The 15,926-nt window shown below is 35.9% G+C and overlaps 1 protein-coding gene across 10 annotated transcripts; it reads right to left on the bottom strand.

Moving 5' to 3' along the window:
* Window positions 1-7,049: 7,049 nt before the first annotated feature.
* LOC133803669 (peptidyl-prolyl cis-trans isomerase CYP95) lies at window positions 7,050-15,292 on the bottom strand. 10 transcript variants are annotated; one of them, XM_062241776.1, is made up of 15 exons: window positions 15,144-15,292; window positions 14,668-14,749; window positions 14,006-14,141; window positions 13,821-13,875; window positions 12,701-12,789; window positions 12,372-12,396; window positions 11,725-11,763; window positions 10,497-10,614; window positions 10,236-10,363; window positions 9,802-10,156; window positions 9,426-9,532; window positions 8,866-9,073; window positions 8,046-8,774; window positions 7,895-7,963; window positions 7,050-7,742 (listed from the first exon to the last, which is right to left on the bottom strand). In XM_062241776.1, exons 3-15 carry the CDS (start codon window positions 14,081-14,083, stop codon window positions 7,403-7,405), a joined length of 2,340 nt encoding a protein of 779 aa, XP_062097760.1. In that variant the 5' UTR covers window positions 14,084-14,141; window positions 14,668-14,749; window positions 15,144-15,292; the 3' UTR covers window positions 7,050-7,402. The 10 variants fall into 10 exon arrangements, with proteins under 10 accessions (XP_062097760.1, XP_062097764.1, XP_062097761.1 ...); XM_062241780.1 differs by having other exon boundaries at window positions 14,006-14,095; XM_062241777.1 differs by having other exon boundaries at window positions 14,668-14,950; window positions 15,144-15,259.
* Between the last annotated feature and the right edge of the window lie 634 nt (window positions 15,293-15,926).

The raw sequence follows: 15,926 nt of genomic DNA, 5'->3' as shown, positions 1-15,926 counted from the left end.
CAATGACGTGGCAATAATGGTGACAAGTGGCAGTGCATGGTCAGTAAAAGACACATTAATAGTCAATAAATACATTGACTCCTCAGAGTTGTGATAAAGGTGACCCGGTAGACTGACGAAGAATTTGGACTGCTTGAAAGTTGTCATAACCAAGCCAAGTGCACCTTGGTCCGAGGAAAGCTAAGGAGAGTGCATCCTAAGAGGCTAAGGAGAATGCATCCTAGGAGAGCTAAGGAGAGTGCATCCTAGGAGGCTAAGGAGAATGCATTCTAGGAGAACTAAGGAGAGTGCATCCTAGGAGAGCTAAGGAGAGTGCATCGAGGAGAACTCAAGAGAGTGGTCCTAGGAGACCCCAAGGATGTGGTCCTAGGAGACCCCAAGAGAGTGATCCTAGGAGACCCCAAGGATGAGGTCCGAGGAGGAGAGCCCAAGAGACCTTGGTCCGAGGAGAACTCAAGAGAGTGGACCTAGGAGACACCAAGTCCGAGGGGAAGTCCCGTGCATGCCAAGAGATGGACTTAGATTTTGGCCAAGGAAAGGCCACACACAGTCCGATCGGACCTTAGTTGGAAATGCCAAAGGAAGTTGCCTCAGACTTGTCCGAGGTGAGATGCCAAGGAGAAGGCAAGAGGAGATTGACTCGGACCACCTTGGTCCGAGGAGAAGGCCACACAAGGTCCGATCGGACCTTAGTTGGAGGAGGTTGGCTCGAAGTTATCCGAGGTAAGAAGCTAAGAAGATTGCCTCGGACCTATCCGAGGTGAGAGGCCAAGGAAGTTCACTCGGACCACCTTGGTCCGAGGAGAGCCAAGCATGCATGACCTTGGTCTGAGGAGAGCCATGCATATATCACCTTGAGCCAAGGAAAGCTTGGAGGAGTATATCTGACCAATACTTGCATGTAATCAACATGCATGTGTTTGACGAGGAGGACTAGGTAAAGATTCCCAGAAACAACTTCAACAAGATATGCGGGAATCTCTCATTCTTCCCACAAATGGGGGGTTTGTTACATTTTGAATTTTGAATGTTTCTTTGTAATTTAAATGTAATAAATATAATAAAATATCCCGGTTCTAGGGGATCCCGTATGTATGACCCTAAGCCTATAAATAGAGGGCTTATGGGATGAGAGGGGGGCTTCTTCTGCTTCTTTTTTCTAGAGAGAGAAAATTTGGGTCTGAGTATTCTAGAGAGAGAAAGTGCTGGTATTTGAAAGGATTCTTGTATTTTTGCAATCTGTACTGAAGAAACTCAGTTGGCTCAGTCCATCTGATCTTGAGTACAGATCTATAAATCACAACTCTAAGTGGATTAGGCTATTACCGACAATCGGGGCTGAACCACTATAAAATCTCTTGTGTTATTTACTTTTCTTGATTAAAACCGTCTGTGTCATTTAAATTCTCTTGAAGGCTTGTCGTTATTGACGTTCTCACGTCGTTGGCTAAAAACACGGTCAACAATATCAATTTGTATATGATCATCTTATTGATATGTTTAATTGGTACTTACAAAACAAAACGGTACTCAGTTAAGTATTAATAACATATTGGGTAATGTTCAAGTATAACAACTTTATACAAAACACTTCTACTAAGATGTCCTACTACATTAGTAAAATGTACTTACAATATTTAATCTAAAGATTCCATATAACTTTGTTTTACAGTGAACTATTTAAATTCGTTTCCTACAATCTTACTCCTCTCGTACCAATACAAGATTGTAGTGACAACAATGAATTCGAGACTTTTTTAATATTCATATAATATTATTCAAATAATAATAATAAAAATAATAAACAATCAATATATGCCAAAATTTATCTTAATTATTTATGTCATAAAACATTGTCCAACACATATGCTTTCAAGGGCACAATTCCTATCACATAACATATTTAAAAACATGGGTAACTAGTTGTTGGGAAATATGCCCTGAAAGCATATGTTGGACATTGTTTTAAGAAATAAATAAATTGAATTTGTTATGCATATATTTTATGGACATATTATTCTGTGATAATATTAAGTAAATATTAGAAAAATTCTTAAGTTCATATATGTGATCGCAACCATGTATTGGTACGGGAGGATTGTGTTTGAGATAAATGAACTTGAATAGTTCGCAGTAAAATAAAGTTATGGAATCTTTAGATTAATTACTGCAAGTATGGTCCACTAGTATTATGAATACATGTGATCTAGACCCGGATTACTAGTGTAGTAGGACACTTTAGTGGAGGTACTTTTATATTAGAGAATATATAGAGCTAGACCAGATATGTTTATTAATACTTAGTTAAATATTGTTTCGAAGTATTAATTAAATATATAAACTGATGATCATATACAAATAGATCTTAATCCTGAAGTTACTATGAACTCCTGTTTATGTTATATGAGTTCTTTGATTCACTCGTTAGGGTCTGTCAGAATGATCAGGCTAGAAACTTTTGTATTGGGAACTCATTGATGTAAATGGTTGGGAACATAGTATACAGATATGGAATCTATACCTTCTCGTAAGAGATTGAATAATGGTTCATTTAAGGGTTGGATTTTGGGACTAAAAGGTTATTGAGCTCAAATTCATAATTTAGTTTTGAATTAACCTTCACTAGTAAAGTCAATGGTACTTAAGGAAACAAGATATAATTAAAAGGGTAAAATGGTAATTTTATTCCCAATTAATTATGAACCATTATTGGAGGGTTAATTTGTATGTAATTGTTGTACCCTAATCTTAGCACGAGTTCATTCACTCAGCTCAGGTACAGCTGGCAGATAATTACGTGGAAAAGTAGTCAAGAATAATATCTTATTATTATCTATACGAACAGCTCGAGGTTCGTAATGGTCAGACCTGGTGTTATGTGTTCTGACTTTACCATGAACTACGAATAAGATAAGTCATCAAAGCACTAGCCCAGGGTCGGATAGCTGTCAAAATACAAGCTCATGGAAGATACGCAGTTCGGGTGATTTAGATATAACGCATATTGCATACTAAAGGATTCCCAAAGATTCAAGATTTGCTTATATTCTTATTCATGACCAGGTTGTCATAATTATTATCCAAGACAACAGGTCATATTTACTTTGTGATCAAATTGTATCCCAATATAAATGGGAATTATTTTTATGGAATGTAGACATTATGTAAATGCGTGATTGACTCACACGGTTATCCAAACCTGTCCATGGAATTCCCCTATAAATATTGGAAATATTGGATAGGAAAGGGGGGATTTTTATCTATAATATCGAATCTATGCTGAAATAGTGAGAGAAATAGTAATAAGAGTGACCCGTGGACTAGGTGGATTTTAACCACTGAACCACGTAAAAGTTTTGTGTTCTTGAGTGAATTCTTTATATTTTTCATTACGGTTTACCATTAAGAACTAATCTACCCTTGTTATTTCTTAATACACTGTTGGCGAAAAACTACGTCAACAGTTTTGTGCTTTCATTGAGAGAAAATTTGTGCTTCATCAAAATCCCAGTCGATTCTCATCATGGTTTTCACTCGCTCAATGCATGATAATGAGATAGAACAACCTGGTGGGCAGGAGGCCCATCATACCGCTGTTCCAGACGAGAGTGGCCCTGAGATTCAGCAACATCCAGGAAAACAACTGGCGGAACAAGGCGACACTGGGAGTTAGGCGTCATTGCCGCTGAATCCATATCCAGACTACCTAACTATCGTCGAGTTGGAAAACATGCAGTTGAGGAGCCATCTCGCTAAGGAAAACAGGCAGATTGAGGAGGTTTTGGCTCGGTTACCCCCTCTGGCAACCGACATTGATGTCGGAAAGAAGCAGAGTGGGTCTCATAAGTCCCACACGAATAACCGATCCAACCGAGTCGATCAGTCAGAATTGCAACTCCAAGTTCTGAACCTACGGGATAAGATCGCCAGAATGCTCGACCAAGCGATCATCATAGGGGTCGTCAGCATGTCAGTCGGTCGGTTAGGACTGCAATCCCAAGTTTGGTGCCTTCTTCACCTGCCTCTCGGAATGCCCATTAAAATTCACAAGGGGTGATTGGGACATGCTCACGAAGACAAAATGCTCCAACAAACCCTCCTACGCCGCGATCGGATCACCAGGCACAAAGAACTAGAGGCATTGGAGTAGAAAATTGGCGGGCTAATTTAGTCTGCCCTGATGGAACGATGATAGCCTCACCAATAAGGCGTCCCCCGTCACGTATAAGACATCCAACACCACCTCATCCTCAACGGGACATTCCAGCTTATGGAGACAATAGGAGAAATCCTCCCCCATCTACTAATACTTACGTCCTACGAATACGTGTCGAAAATCCAGATCCTCGGCCCCAACCGCGAGCTATAAGCTTCGCAAATGGAAGTTCTTGGACTGAAATTTTTCATAGCGGTAGGTCCAAGGGCGACCTAAGAAATCAGTTCAGTCCAACATAGAGCCCTCGGTATGATCCGCAACCCGATTTGCGCGATCGTCTGAATTTGCAGAGAAGGAATCCAGCTCGGAATGAAGATATTAACTATACTCGACAAGAAGGAGGTCTATCCATAGTACGCAATAACGGGAATGCCCCACAAAACAAAGCTCGAGCTTGGAGGGACAATAACCCATCAATCACATACGATAGAATGGGAGCTGTTGAACAGCATATATAGTTTTGTGCTTTTATATTTTATTTTCTAAAAAAAAAAAATTTTAAAAAAAACCCTTTTGGTGATATCCGTTTTTCCTATGATAATACCCTTGATTGAGTTTGATTTTAGTTTAAAAAATATATGAATCTTTATTAAGCTTTGTGTTTAATTCTTGTGTCAATTTTGCTTAAAAAAATGAAATTTTGAAAAAAGAAATTATTCATCATAATATGTGAAATAAATAGTTTATTACAACAATTTTTCCAAAATTCACATAATAACTTGATAAATAGTTTTGGACTTCTAATTTAAAGTATATTTTCAAAGCAAGATTGACTATAGAATTAATTACATAAGGTTAATTTTGATTCATATTTTTTTATAAATTATTTTCAATGTGCAATCTTTGAGGACATTTTTGATATCACCAAATAAAAAAAATTTGTGTTTTTTATTTTTCTTTTGCTTGAGGACTAGCAAAATATTAAGTTTGGGGGTGAGATAACTCTACAAAATAGAGTTATTTTACCACTTTTTATGTGTTAATTGTTGCTTCATTCTTGAGTTTTTAAGTGATTTATTAAGTTTTTAAGTAATTTTGAATTTATGGGGTTTATTTTGATTTTATAGATTTTTGTGTATTTTTATAGTTATATTATTAGAAAATGTTATAGTTTAATTATTTAAAATTAACATTGTTAAGTTAGGAGTAAAAAGATGCAATTTTGAGCTTAAATGTTTAAGTAAATTAAGTTTTAATTAATATTTTCATGGAACTTTTGTTGTATATTTTATTATTGAAAATATTTAGTTTTAATTTAATTTATATTTATTTTGCAGAGAATCATTTTTACTCTTGAAAAGAAAGAAAAATGAAGGAAAATGTGGTATTTTCAAGAAAAAGAAAGGAAAAATAGCACTTTTCAAAGGCCCAATACCTCAGGCCCGCTGGCCATTTCCCAGGCCCAATGCCTGGCCCCTCTTATCTGTTGCCAGCTGCTCCTTCCAGCCACACAGGCCCAGGCCCAATCCTGCCCACTTCCAGCAGCTGCACCCAGCTGCCTCCAGGCCCAACTCCACCACCGTATCACCCAGCTGCTCCTTCCCAGCCGAAGTCCCTGCACAACACGAAGACCAGCCATCTCCTTCAGCAGCCTCCAGCTGCCCCATTTCGGCCCAGCACTCCCAGGCCCGCCTGGCTCAATTCACACCCGGCCCAATCAGGCCCACCACGCCCAAGCTGCCAACACAGCCACCAAAAGGCCAAAAAATCATATTTTTCTTCCCAATGTTTTTTTTTCTTTTCACTCAAATATCAATTCACTCTTCCCTATTTTTTCTTACCTAAATAAACATTCCTAATTCATTTTTTTACCCTAGTTTTTCACTAATCTTCCATCCAACCAAACATTTCATCTTTCCAATACCCTTACACTTACTCTTTTTATCCTACCACTTCCCAACCCAATTAAATTAATCAATTTATTTATTTTAATTTGATTAATTTAATCTCCATATTTTGCCTATAAATAGTCTTGTAAGACCATTTGGGGGGCTCTTCTTCATCTTTTCAACCTCTTCTACACTTCATATTTTTCTCTCTTATTTTCACTATTTTCTCTCTACCATTTTCATCTTTTGAAGAGCATGTCAAGTATGTTATTTTGTAATTTTTATTTCAATCTAGTTATGAGCTTCTAATCTTTTTCAAGATTATTAAGATGATGATGAAGCAAAATGTAACTAGATAGTATTTTTTATTATATGTTGATTTCCCATTTGTGCAACATTGTTTATGGATTTTTCTATCAAAGATATGCATTTTTCATCTATTATTGATTGTTAAAGCATATTACACTTAGTTCTTCATTATGCAAAAATATGATATTCTTTAATTAAATATTTTTCATTAAATTGTTCACATCTAATTCAGAGCATAAGTATCATATTTTGCATAAACATAATCTCTTTGATTTTTTGTAGTTTCATTAGGTTGTAACACAACTAATGCTTAGAAATTACATCTTAAGTGAAGAAAAAATCCTACCTTTTTTAAAGTAACTTGTGCTTGAATAGAAAATGTATTTTGAAAAAAATATATTGTGTTTTATTTCAACTATATCTAAACTTGAGAATCAATATGCTTATAAATATTATTGAACTTGCATTTTGTAGATTCTAATATCTTAATAATCTTATTTTACATATCTCATTTAAAAATCATTTTTCTATTTAATCTTAAATATGTTTATTACTTGTCTTTTTATTTTTCTAAAACAAAATCATCAAATATTTGGAACTAAGTTAGAATCTTCTTGCTTTGTTTAAAAGTTTATTTTGATGTTAGTCACTTCCATGAGTTCGACCTCGTACTTGCATGAACATTATATTCTAAAACGATTCGTACACCTGCGAGTATAAATATTAAAACACCCTCTTTCGAGTTCAACAACAATGAAGATAGCTTACAACAATTTCAACATAAAAATCATACAAATATGTATGTTTTAGAGAGCATATTATCAGCATAAAATTCAACTTAAAAGCAACCCAATTATTAATACACAGTTTAACGTGCAGTTGATAGACAACCATCAATTGCTCTCTAGAGAAAGAAGTTAATTCAGTTCTCACCGCAAACACTTAAAAAGCATAACCTATCTGAACTCAATGCACTACGGTCGTTAGAAGACAACGAAATATCAACGAGACCAACACTCGTAACTGCAGTAATAGTCACCTTGGAGGACTAGGGGTCTGGAGATGGGTCTCCATAAGAAACAAGATGATTCTTCCTCCAGTCTAGACTCCCAGATGAGGACGATCTAGACCTGCTTTTCCTAGTCTGCCTAGGAGGAGATGGGGAACCCAACGAGGACATCGATCGTGAAGGGCTTCTGTTCCTATTCCGTGGAGAAGCATGAGATTTGGAACAATGTACTGGTGACCGACTACAGCTATGAATGGGACTCTGGCTGCAGCTACGGCTTCGAATCGGGCTGCGGATGGGGCCGCGGCTATAACGGCGGCTGCGGTAGCGAGGAGGGCTACAGGATACAGAGCGAGTCCTGCTTCTTCTGCTCCTGTATCTACCAAAAAATTAGAACGTACGCAACTACAGAAAGCATTGCAGTTCCTAACCACCTTTGTTTAATAAATAAAAAGAATTAAAGTGAGAAATGCACCGCTGCCAAGCCTCAAACTACACAAAAAAAAGAGGGAAAACTTGCAGATCACAAACCTCACAGGTGTTCGTCCTCTTGGTGGGCTCCTGTAACGCCTTGGAGAGTACCGCCTGTAACTTGAGAATCTGTCACCATGTAAAGTTGGTCAAACACATTGAAATAACCCCATATTCTGTAAGAATTTGTAAAAGTTTGTTGCAGTTTTACCTGTCACGTTCAGTTCGGCCACCATAGCGGTAAGACCTAACAGGAGAAGGAGAGGGTGTTCTGTATCTACGTGCATAAGAGTAGCGCTCACTAAACCCCCGCCCCCTTCTGATGCGCTTGGGTGAGCCATCTGGGGAAACACTTCTAGATAAACTTTTCAATCGATCGCTTGGAGGTGACCTAGCCCGGTGTACTGGACTAGGACTTCTAGAATAGCTCCGACGAGTGTTCCTGTTAGGAGCCCTTATTGGACTTCTGCTGTTCCGACGAGTGTTCCTGCTCCCACTTCTTCGAGAAGATCTGAATGGACTTCTGCTTCTACTTCTTGAAGCTACAAGAGGACTCCTAGTAATTGATTTAGGCAATGATTTTCTCAGGCTCCTGCTGGGGCTTCTTCTAGGACTCATGCTGGGACTTCTTCTAGGTAAGGATCTTTCACCACTCCTGCTAATCCTTTTCTGAATTCGTGTTCTCGCTGGGCTCTCACTGATACTTCTACCCCTCCAGCCCCTCTGTGGACTTCTGCTGACACCACTGACTGGACTTCTACTGCTGTCACTTCTAACTGGACTTCTAGTGAGACTCCTGCTTCTTGGAGGAGGGCTTCTATAAACACTTGAACTCCTGCTCACATGCCTCTTTGGACTCACACTTGGGCTCTTGTGCAAACTCCTTGGAGTAATACTCGTACTCTTACTTATGGTCCTCTTGGGACTTAAGCTGCGGCTCCTGCTCATTAACTTTTAATAAATACCGGATCTGGAAGAACCAGTAATCATAAAGAATGAGATGTGAGATGTGACAAGAATTGAAAGTAGACCTAGATTTGCCAGGATGATCATCGACTATGTCAGGCTGTCCCTCTCCACTTCTGTCAGATTTAAAATCAGCTTGAATGTCATTCCTTTGATGATCTCCATTATCCTTGGGAGATCTATCATCTTCATTGTCAAGTATGTCGGTTTCATCCCTCCTTTTGTAGACTAAAGCATTATTCTTCTCACCATTCAAAGAAGATTTCTCACCAACTACAGAAATTAGGCAGCAAAACAAGGATATGAAACATATCAGGTAGCAAAGAGTTCTAAATAATGGCATAACTGGCAGTCATCAAATGTAGTTGAAAGGTTGATTACCAGCAACAAAAATTCACATACAACAAGGTACAGTCAAACAAGAGCCTAAAGTACTATCTATAATGTAATGCTAAGTAGAGAGTAAACAAGTTATCAAAATCAGCATTCAAAATGGCAAAATGAATGTAACAGTTATCTAGAAATTCAGGACATGAGTATATGTGAAATAGAATAGGTATAACAGTTAACTAGAAATTCAGTACATAAGTATATGTGAAATAGACAAGGTGACGTCAAGCAATACCAGCTTTCGTTGAAGACTCCCTTTTATGCTTGTGATTTTTCGCTTTGACATCACCTTCAGAAGTAGTTTCACTATCACTCTCAGTCTCCGTTGAACTCTCTGATGCCCTTATAAATAGAAATGAAGAATTGTCAATGGTTGCACTTTATTAAGTAAAATTTATATTATCTGGAAGAAAAAAGAATCTAAAAGCGAAGCATAAGCAACTAAAAGGACAAGAGGAAAGCTAAACTAATTAACGTTGACACCATGTTTAATTAATGTTAAAAAGCTTACAAGCCTACAAAAGAATAAAGTTGAACTCATACAACCTATAAGTTGTACAAGTTGTACGTGATTAAGGAAGCGGTCGTGAATAAAGTCCATGCATTCTAACCTTCTTGATCTGTGCTTAGATCTCTTATCACGCCTCCTCCGAGTTTTGTCACGCCGTTTATCCCTATGTTTGTTTTTCTCTCTTTTGGAAGACTTCTTTTTTTGCTTACACCTATCATCACTTGACGAACTAATAAAAGATGATGAGGATAAAGATGAGTCAGAATCACTATCAGACTCAGATGATTCTGACTCAGTATCTGAGGAGCTCTCTGAATCAGATGAATAATGCCGCCTCCTCTTTCTCCTTTTATCTCTTGATGATTTCTTAAGTTTCCCTTTCCGTCTTGCTTCATGACTATTGGCATCAAAAGCAACATCTTCTCTAATTTTCAACTTGTTTCTCTTCTTTTTGTCTGAAAAAAATAATTAACTAGTGAACTAGATGCCCAAAAATAAAAACACCTCCATAGGAAGAAGTTTGATAATCATTACCCTCGTCATATTCTCCACAATTAATGATTTTCACAGTTACAGTTGGCATCCCCTTGTCATCACCCACACTTTCAATCTTTTTTAAAAGTTCATGTCCATGAACAAGCTTCCCAAATACTATATGCTTTCTGTTAAAAACAAATAACCAAAAAGTTCCAGAAGCTTGCATCAGAAATTAGTCATTTAAACTAGGGAAAAAATCATTTCAATTATTTTTTTCTAAAAAATCTAGAAAATTTGCACCAAAATAGCCAGATGTACCTGTCAAGATTATGAGTAGCAGCAAAAGTAATGACAAAATGGGAACCTAGAGAATCACGTTCAGCGAGAGGCATTGATAGGAGACCAGGTCCATCATGCTTTAGTTTGGGTGACTCATCTGAAAAATACAAAGTGCATCAGAATAATGGTGCATATTCCAAAGTTAGATGCTCAAAACCTCAAAAAAACACAAATCCAGTATCAGCAATATAATACACAAACCAAGGAAACACTCCTAAACAATCACGAGGATTTTTAAACTTCACTCCTAAAAACACTAATGAGAGGAACATCCACGTTACTTCTATCTAACAAATGAAGGAAAAGAAACAGCCAACATCAAAGTCCAGTCAATGCTACACTATAAACGATAAACATAATTCATCAACCAGCACATTTTATTTTATCAACAACAATAAGTGCATTTAGTGGAAGCAATGAATATGACATCCTATATGACCAAATATATATATATGGGCATTTATTTATAACACTTAACATGTTAGGTTCAGCAGCTCCATTTCATTTTTTTTTTTAAATTCTGACACAAGTTAACTGTATAGAATAAAACATATGGAAGGTTAAGATTATCTCTAATATGGTCAAAAATCTTTGATAACAATTTTTAAATAGTTTCCATAAAACACATTTTTCCACTAATTGTTTGCCACACCAGAAGTAACCCTAGAATCCAATTTACTTTTGTTGGAAAATCGATAATGTGTTAAATTTTGTGGAGATAAAAAATGCCAATGATCCTTAACTTATATAATATCACCATATACATGCAAAAGCAAGACTGTGACCTCCAAGATCACTCAAACCAGGCAATGAAAAAGAACAAATAAACCCAACAATCAGATAGGGGCGGGGAGAAAGGAGGCAATTTAAAGAACCAATCTGAACATATCCCCTACATTAGAAACAACTGAGATGCCCATTTAATATGGGCTCTTTGATCATTGCCAGTGAAAATTATAACTTAATAAGATTTACAAACTAAGCAAACCCATTTGAAAAAGGGGGAATAAAAGAATAAACATATACTCCCTCAAAATTCACTGTAGTTTCTAGTTACACACCTGATCCATACATTACCTTGAAAGAAGGATCCCTAAAAACCAAGAAAAGAAAAACAAATAAAACAAAGGGAGAGACAGAATGGAGAGTACAAGTGAGAGGGCGGAAGGGAGAAAGAAACACGCATAGAATATTAACGAACACTAACCCGGAAACTTTACCCCATAGATGCTTTCACCGCCAGTACCTGTAGAAGTGAAAATATATTATATATGCAACCAAAGAAGCAAGCAAGGGCAATGAAAGCACAGTCACGCAAGAAAACATGACTAGCAATTTACTGACAGGATAACAAAAAGACCATAGATTTTACCCTATGGTATGGAGGAAAGAAAAATGGAAAGAAAGAAAAAATAGAAGAGAGAGAAAATTGGGGTGATAGAAAAGAAAATGTATTTGCTGTGAAGAAAGGAAAGGACATAATATGAAAAATAAAATTGAAATTTAATAATTTTATATGAATGATTTTGATTTAAAAATAAGTAAATTAATTTAGATATGTATTGTAAAAACATTTCTCTCCATGAGAAATTTTGGTGGGACCCACTCATTATTTTTCTATCCATTCTCTTTTCTTCCCAACCAAGCAATTTTCTTCTCCGCTCCACTTTTCTCTCCAAACTTTTCTTTCCTAAACATAGGGTTAGGCTAAATAACAATTGGTTTGCAAATTAGAAGAACCCACTTTCGCATCTAGAAAAAAAAAATAGGACTAGCTCAAACTACATCACAATAAATATGCAAGACACTACACAAACAAAAAAAATAAAGGCAAGGCAAAAATACAATACTTACCATCTCTTTTGACAAAATCACCACCCTGCAGCCAAAGAAAAAACAGTGATCAGATTACACATGCCTTGAAGTTAAAAGATGAATATGGATATAAAATTTGGTTGGGCATGGTGAAGGCTTATTAAATGTTTGCCAACATAGCAAGTACAACCTTAAAACTACATCACAAGAAATGCAGTCGTGACCATCAGCCCTGTACCCTACAGCATAAACAAGGGTAACTGACTAAAAGACAGACCACTTCCAACACATGCTCAACCAGAAAACTAAGAAGCAAGGGCAAATCAACCTATAAGAGCAACATTTGACTACAAAGTAAGAAAACATACCTCAACCAGATGACCTTTTACAATCCGATGAAAAAAAGACCCTTTGTAGTGTAGTGGCCTTCCACTTCGAGGACCAACTCCTTTTTCTCCTGAATATATATTAAAGAGATAATGATATCAAAAAATCGATTTTATCGTGCTGGAAAATTTTGAAAATAGAAGGTCCTGAAATTTTTGCAGCCAATAAACTATTTCTTACTATTTGTCATCCACTTTCCGGTGAGATATCAATTAAAATTGATATTATACCAATGACGGTGCTATATTTTTAGTTGAGTCATGCTTAATATCTTAATATTTTTTGAAATATCGGTTACTTCTAATTTTTAACACATACATATTGGAATTTTTTTTTAAAAAAAAAGGAAAAAACAGTAGTCTCGTGATTTAATACAACTTTATCATAATACATTTTTTTTAAAAATAATAATAATACGCCATCAGTATTCTCTGCAAAGCTTCATAATGCAAAAAAAATAAAAAATCACTTTTTTTCTTTTTTAAAAAATGTGATATATATAGATCTTTACTTACTTTGTTGCTCTCTTCTCCTTATTCATAGGAAAAACTTTTTATCCATTATAATCCTTAATATTCTCTTTTATTATTGTACTATATTTCATATTTTATTTTTAATAAACATTATTAAGCTTGATTTCTCATCACATGATTATTGTACTATATTTCATATTTATTTTTAATAAAAATTATTAAGCTTTATTTCTCATCACATGTGATTATCATTTGTATATTATTGTAACTGTTCAATTTTATTGTCTTTCTACAAGTTTTATCAAGAGTTTTATATTTTTAGACAAATATATGTGATCTTTATGAATTTTACTCCATCGAAAATATCCCCAATATTTCTATAAAATTATAATAACGATATTTCCATTGACACCGATGTAAAATCATGTGACTCCTAAAAATAGCAGAGGTCTGAACAAATAGATGAAGCCACTGTCCAGGAAAGAATGAATCCAAGGAAACGATCGAGTAGCACCAATAAAAAGAAAATGGAAAACAAATAACATATTATCAAGACCAATAAAATTATAAAATACGAAAATAAAATCCAAACATAAGTAATAATAACAAATAAGAATGCATCTTATACCTGTACAAAGGGCACGAAAGTTTTCTGCTGTTTTAGGAGCAACATCGAAGAAAAGCTGTTAATGAAAACTAGCAATTAGTAGATAGACACAAATAAAGCTTTAGAAAAACAACAACAACAAACATATAAATTTACCAATTGCGAAAGAGACACGTGATACATAAACTGTTCAAAATTGGGCATACCTCAAAAACCATCTTCTCAAAAGGATCACCATCAATAGACACATCCAAAAATACCAACAAGTTATTCCTCTTTGCCATTGTCTTTGTTTTCTAGTTCCAAGAGAAAAAAAAAACTCAGCCGATCGTAACCACGGACCTGATGACAAAATAAATACAAAATGTAAAAATTCCTATTGCGCCTTTTATATCAAAAAAGTAAACCAGTGATTTTCAACAGCAATTCACAGAGCTTGACAACAATGTATTTATAAGGAAATAAAAAAAATTACATACTATGTAATTCAGATAAATGAAGTTATGAAAACTTCACCTATTCAAACAAAGGTTGATTGTCGTCACTTTTAAATGAGTACGGGCAAATACAAAGAAAAGCACATACACATTCATCTAAAATTCACCTATCCTCCCCTCCCCTCCCCTCCCCTCCCCTCACATCCACACATACCCCTCGAATCCTAACCAATTTAGCTCAGCCTAAATTGGCCAATCAACACGCTAGAAACTTATTATTATAGTTTAAGCTTATAATTAAGTTGGTAGCCAATACATACGACACATGAAACATGAAAATATATGTTTCAACAAAAAAAAAAATCACGGCAAAAAATGTCAAGACCCACAGTAGATGATTCTTAACATTTAAAATCCAACAGAATTATTACCTATCAACAAATGTCATAGATACGTTACGATATGCGGAATCCGCAAAGCAACGGCGCATTTGTCTTCAAGAAGCAAGATTGTCTTATGAATCCCAGATCAGCAGACGAGGACGAGAAGTGAAAAACATCAATCAAGAGTAACTCATCCAAATAATTATTAAAAAGACACCAGCAAGATAAACTCATATCCATGAGAGATTAGAGTGCACAATAAAACTAAACTGTCAATTTTCAATAATCACATGATCCTTAAACCCTAGCTCAATTCTCGACTCCACAACCCCTGAATAAAAGCGTTAGAACATAATAATTACATGTGTATCAAAATATTCACAAAATCAATTAAAAAAAATACTGATAAATTTCTTAAAAATATATATAATGAAAAGTTCAGTAATCGGAGTACAAAGATACAGTGGAAATGAGAAAATATTATATACATAAGAAATAAAAATAGAGAAAAACCCTAGGTGCACCTGAGCTATGCAGAACCACAAAAATATTGACGACGACGAGATGAGACTAGGAGAGGAGTGACCGAGTGACGCTGTGAATTAAAACCTAGCCCTTTATATAACGGGCGGCCTGCCTATCTCTGCTGGTCCAAAAAAAATTTACCTCATGGTTCAGTACTTTATTTTACTTTAGGGGCATTTTTTTTTAAGAAATTTTCAAATTTATGACCTTTTTAACATAAGTTTACATAAATATGGTCAAATAACTATTCTCCAATTTTATGGGAATATTTTAAATGAAACACCAAAATTTATGGGATTTTACATTATACGCTCAATCTCTTAATCTCAAAATTCATTCCATTCAAAATAAAGGGCAAGATAGGGTAAGATCATTCCACAGCTCCATGTCCGGCCTCATTTCCCACCTCCGACCACGTCTAACCTCCTTCCCCACCTCTGACCACTAGTGAGCTCGATCTCTGGCACTCTCCAATGGTCATTGATCTCCGAAGATTGGGCTTACATGGCCTCCTACAAATGCAGCAAGGTCAACTCCAACCCTAGTGTGCATCAACAACCCCCACCACCGTTTAGGTATTCTTACGCTAATCAATTCTTCAAGCTCGTCAGGAAGTGATCAAAATCGAAAAAAGATGCCATTAACGCTCGCGGGATTCCAAAACCACCAATTATATGCACTTCAATATGTGGTTCCAAACGTATCTAAGATGGAGAAGGCTTCATTACTTGTTGACACAGTCATCTACATCAACAAATTGAAGGCAAAGCTTGAGGAACTTG

This window comes from Humulus lupulus, chromosome X, assembly GCF_963169125.1.
Source record: "Humulus lupulus chromosome X, drHumLupu1.1, whole genome shotgun sequence".
NCBI lineage: Eukaryota > Viridiplantae > Streptophyta > Magnoliopsida > Rosales > Cannabaceae > Humulus > Humulus lupulus.
The sequence above is the reverse complement of the archived record's forward strand: the minus strand, read 5'-3'. Positions and strand labels throughout refer to the sequence as shown.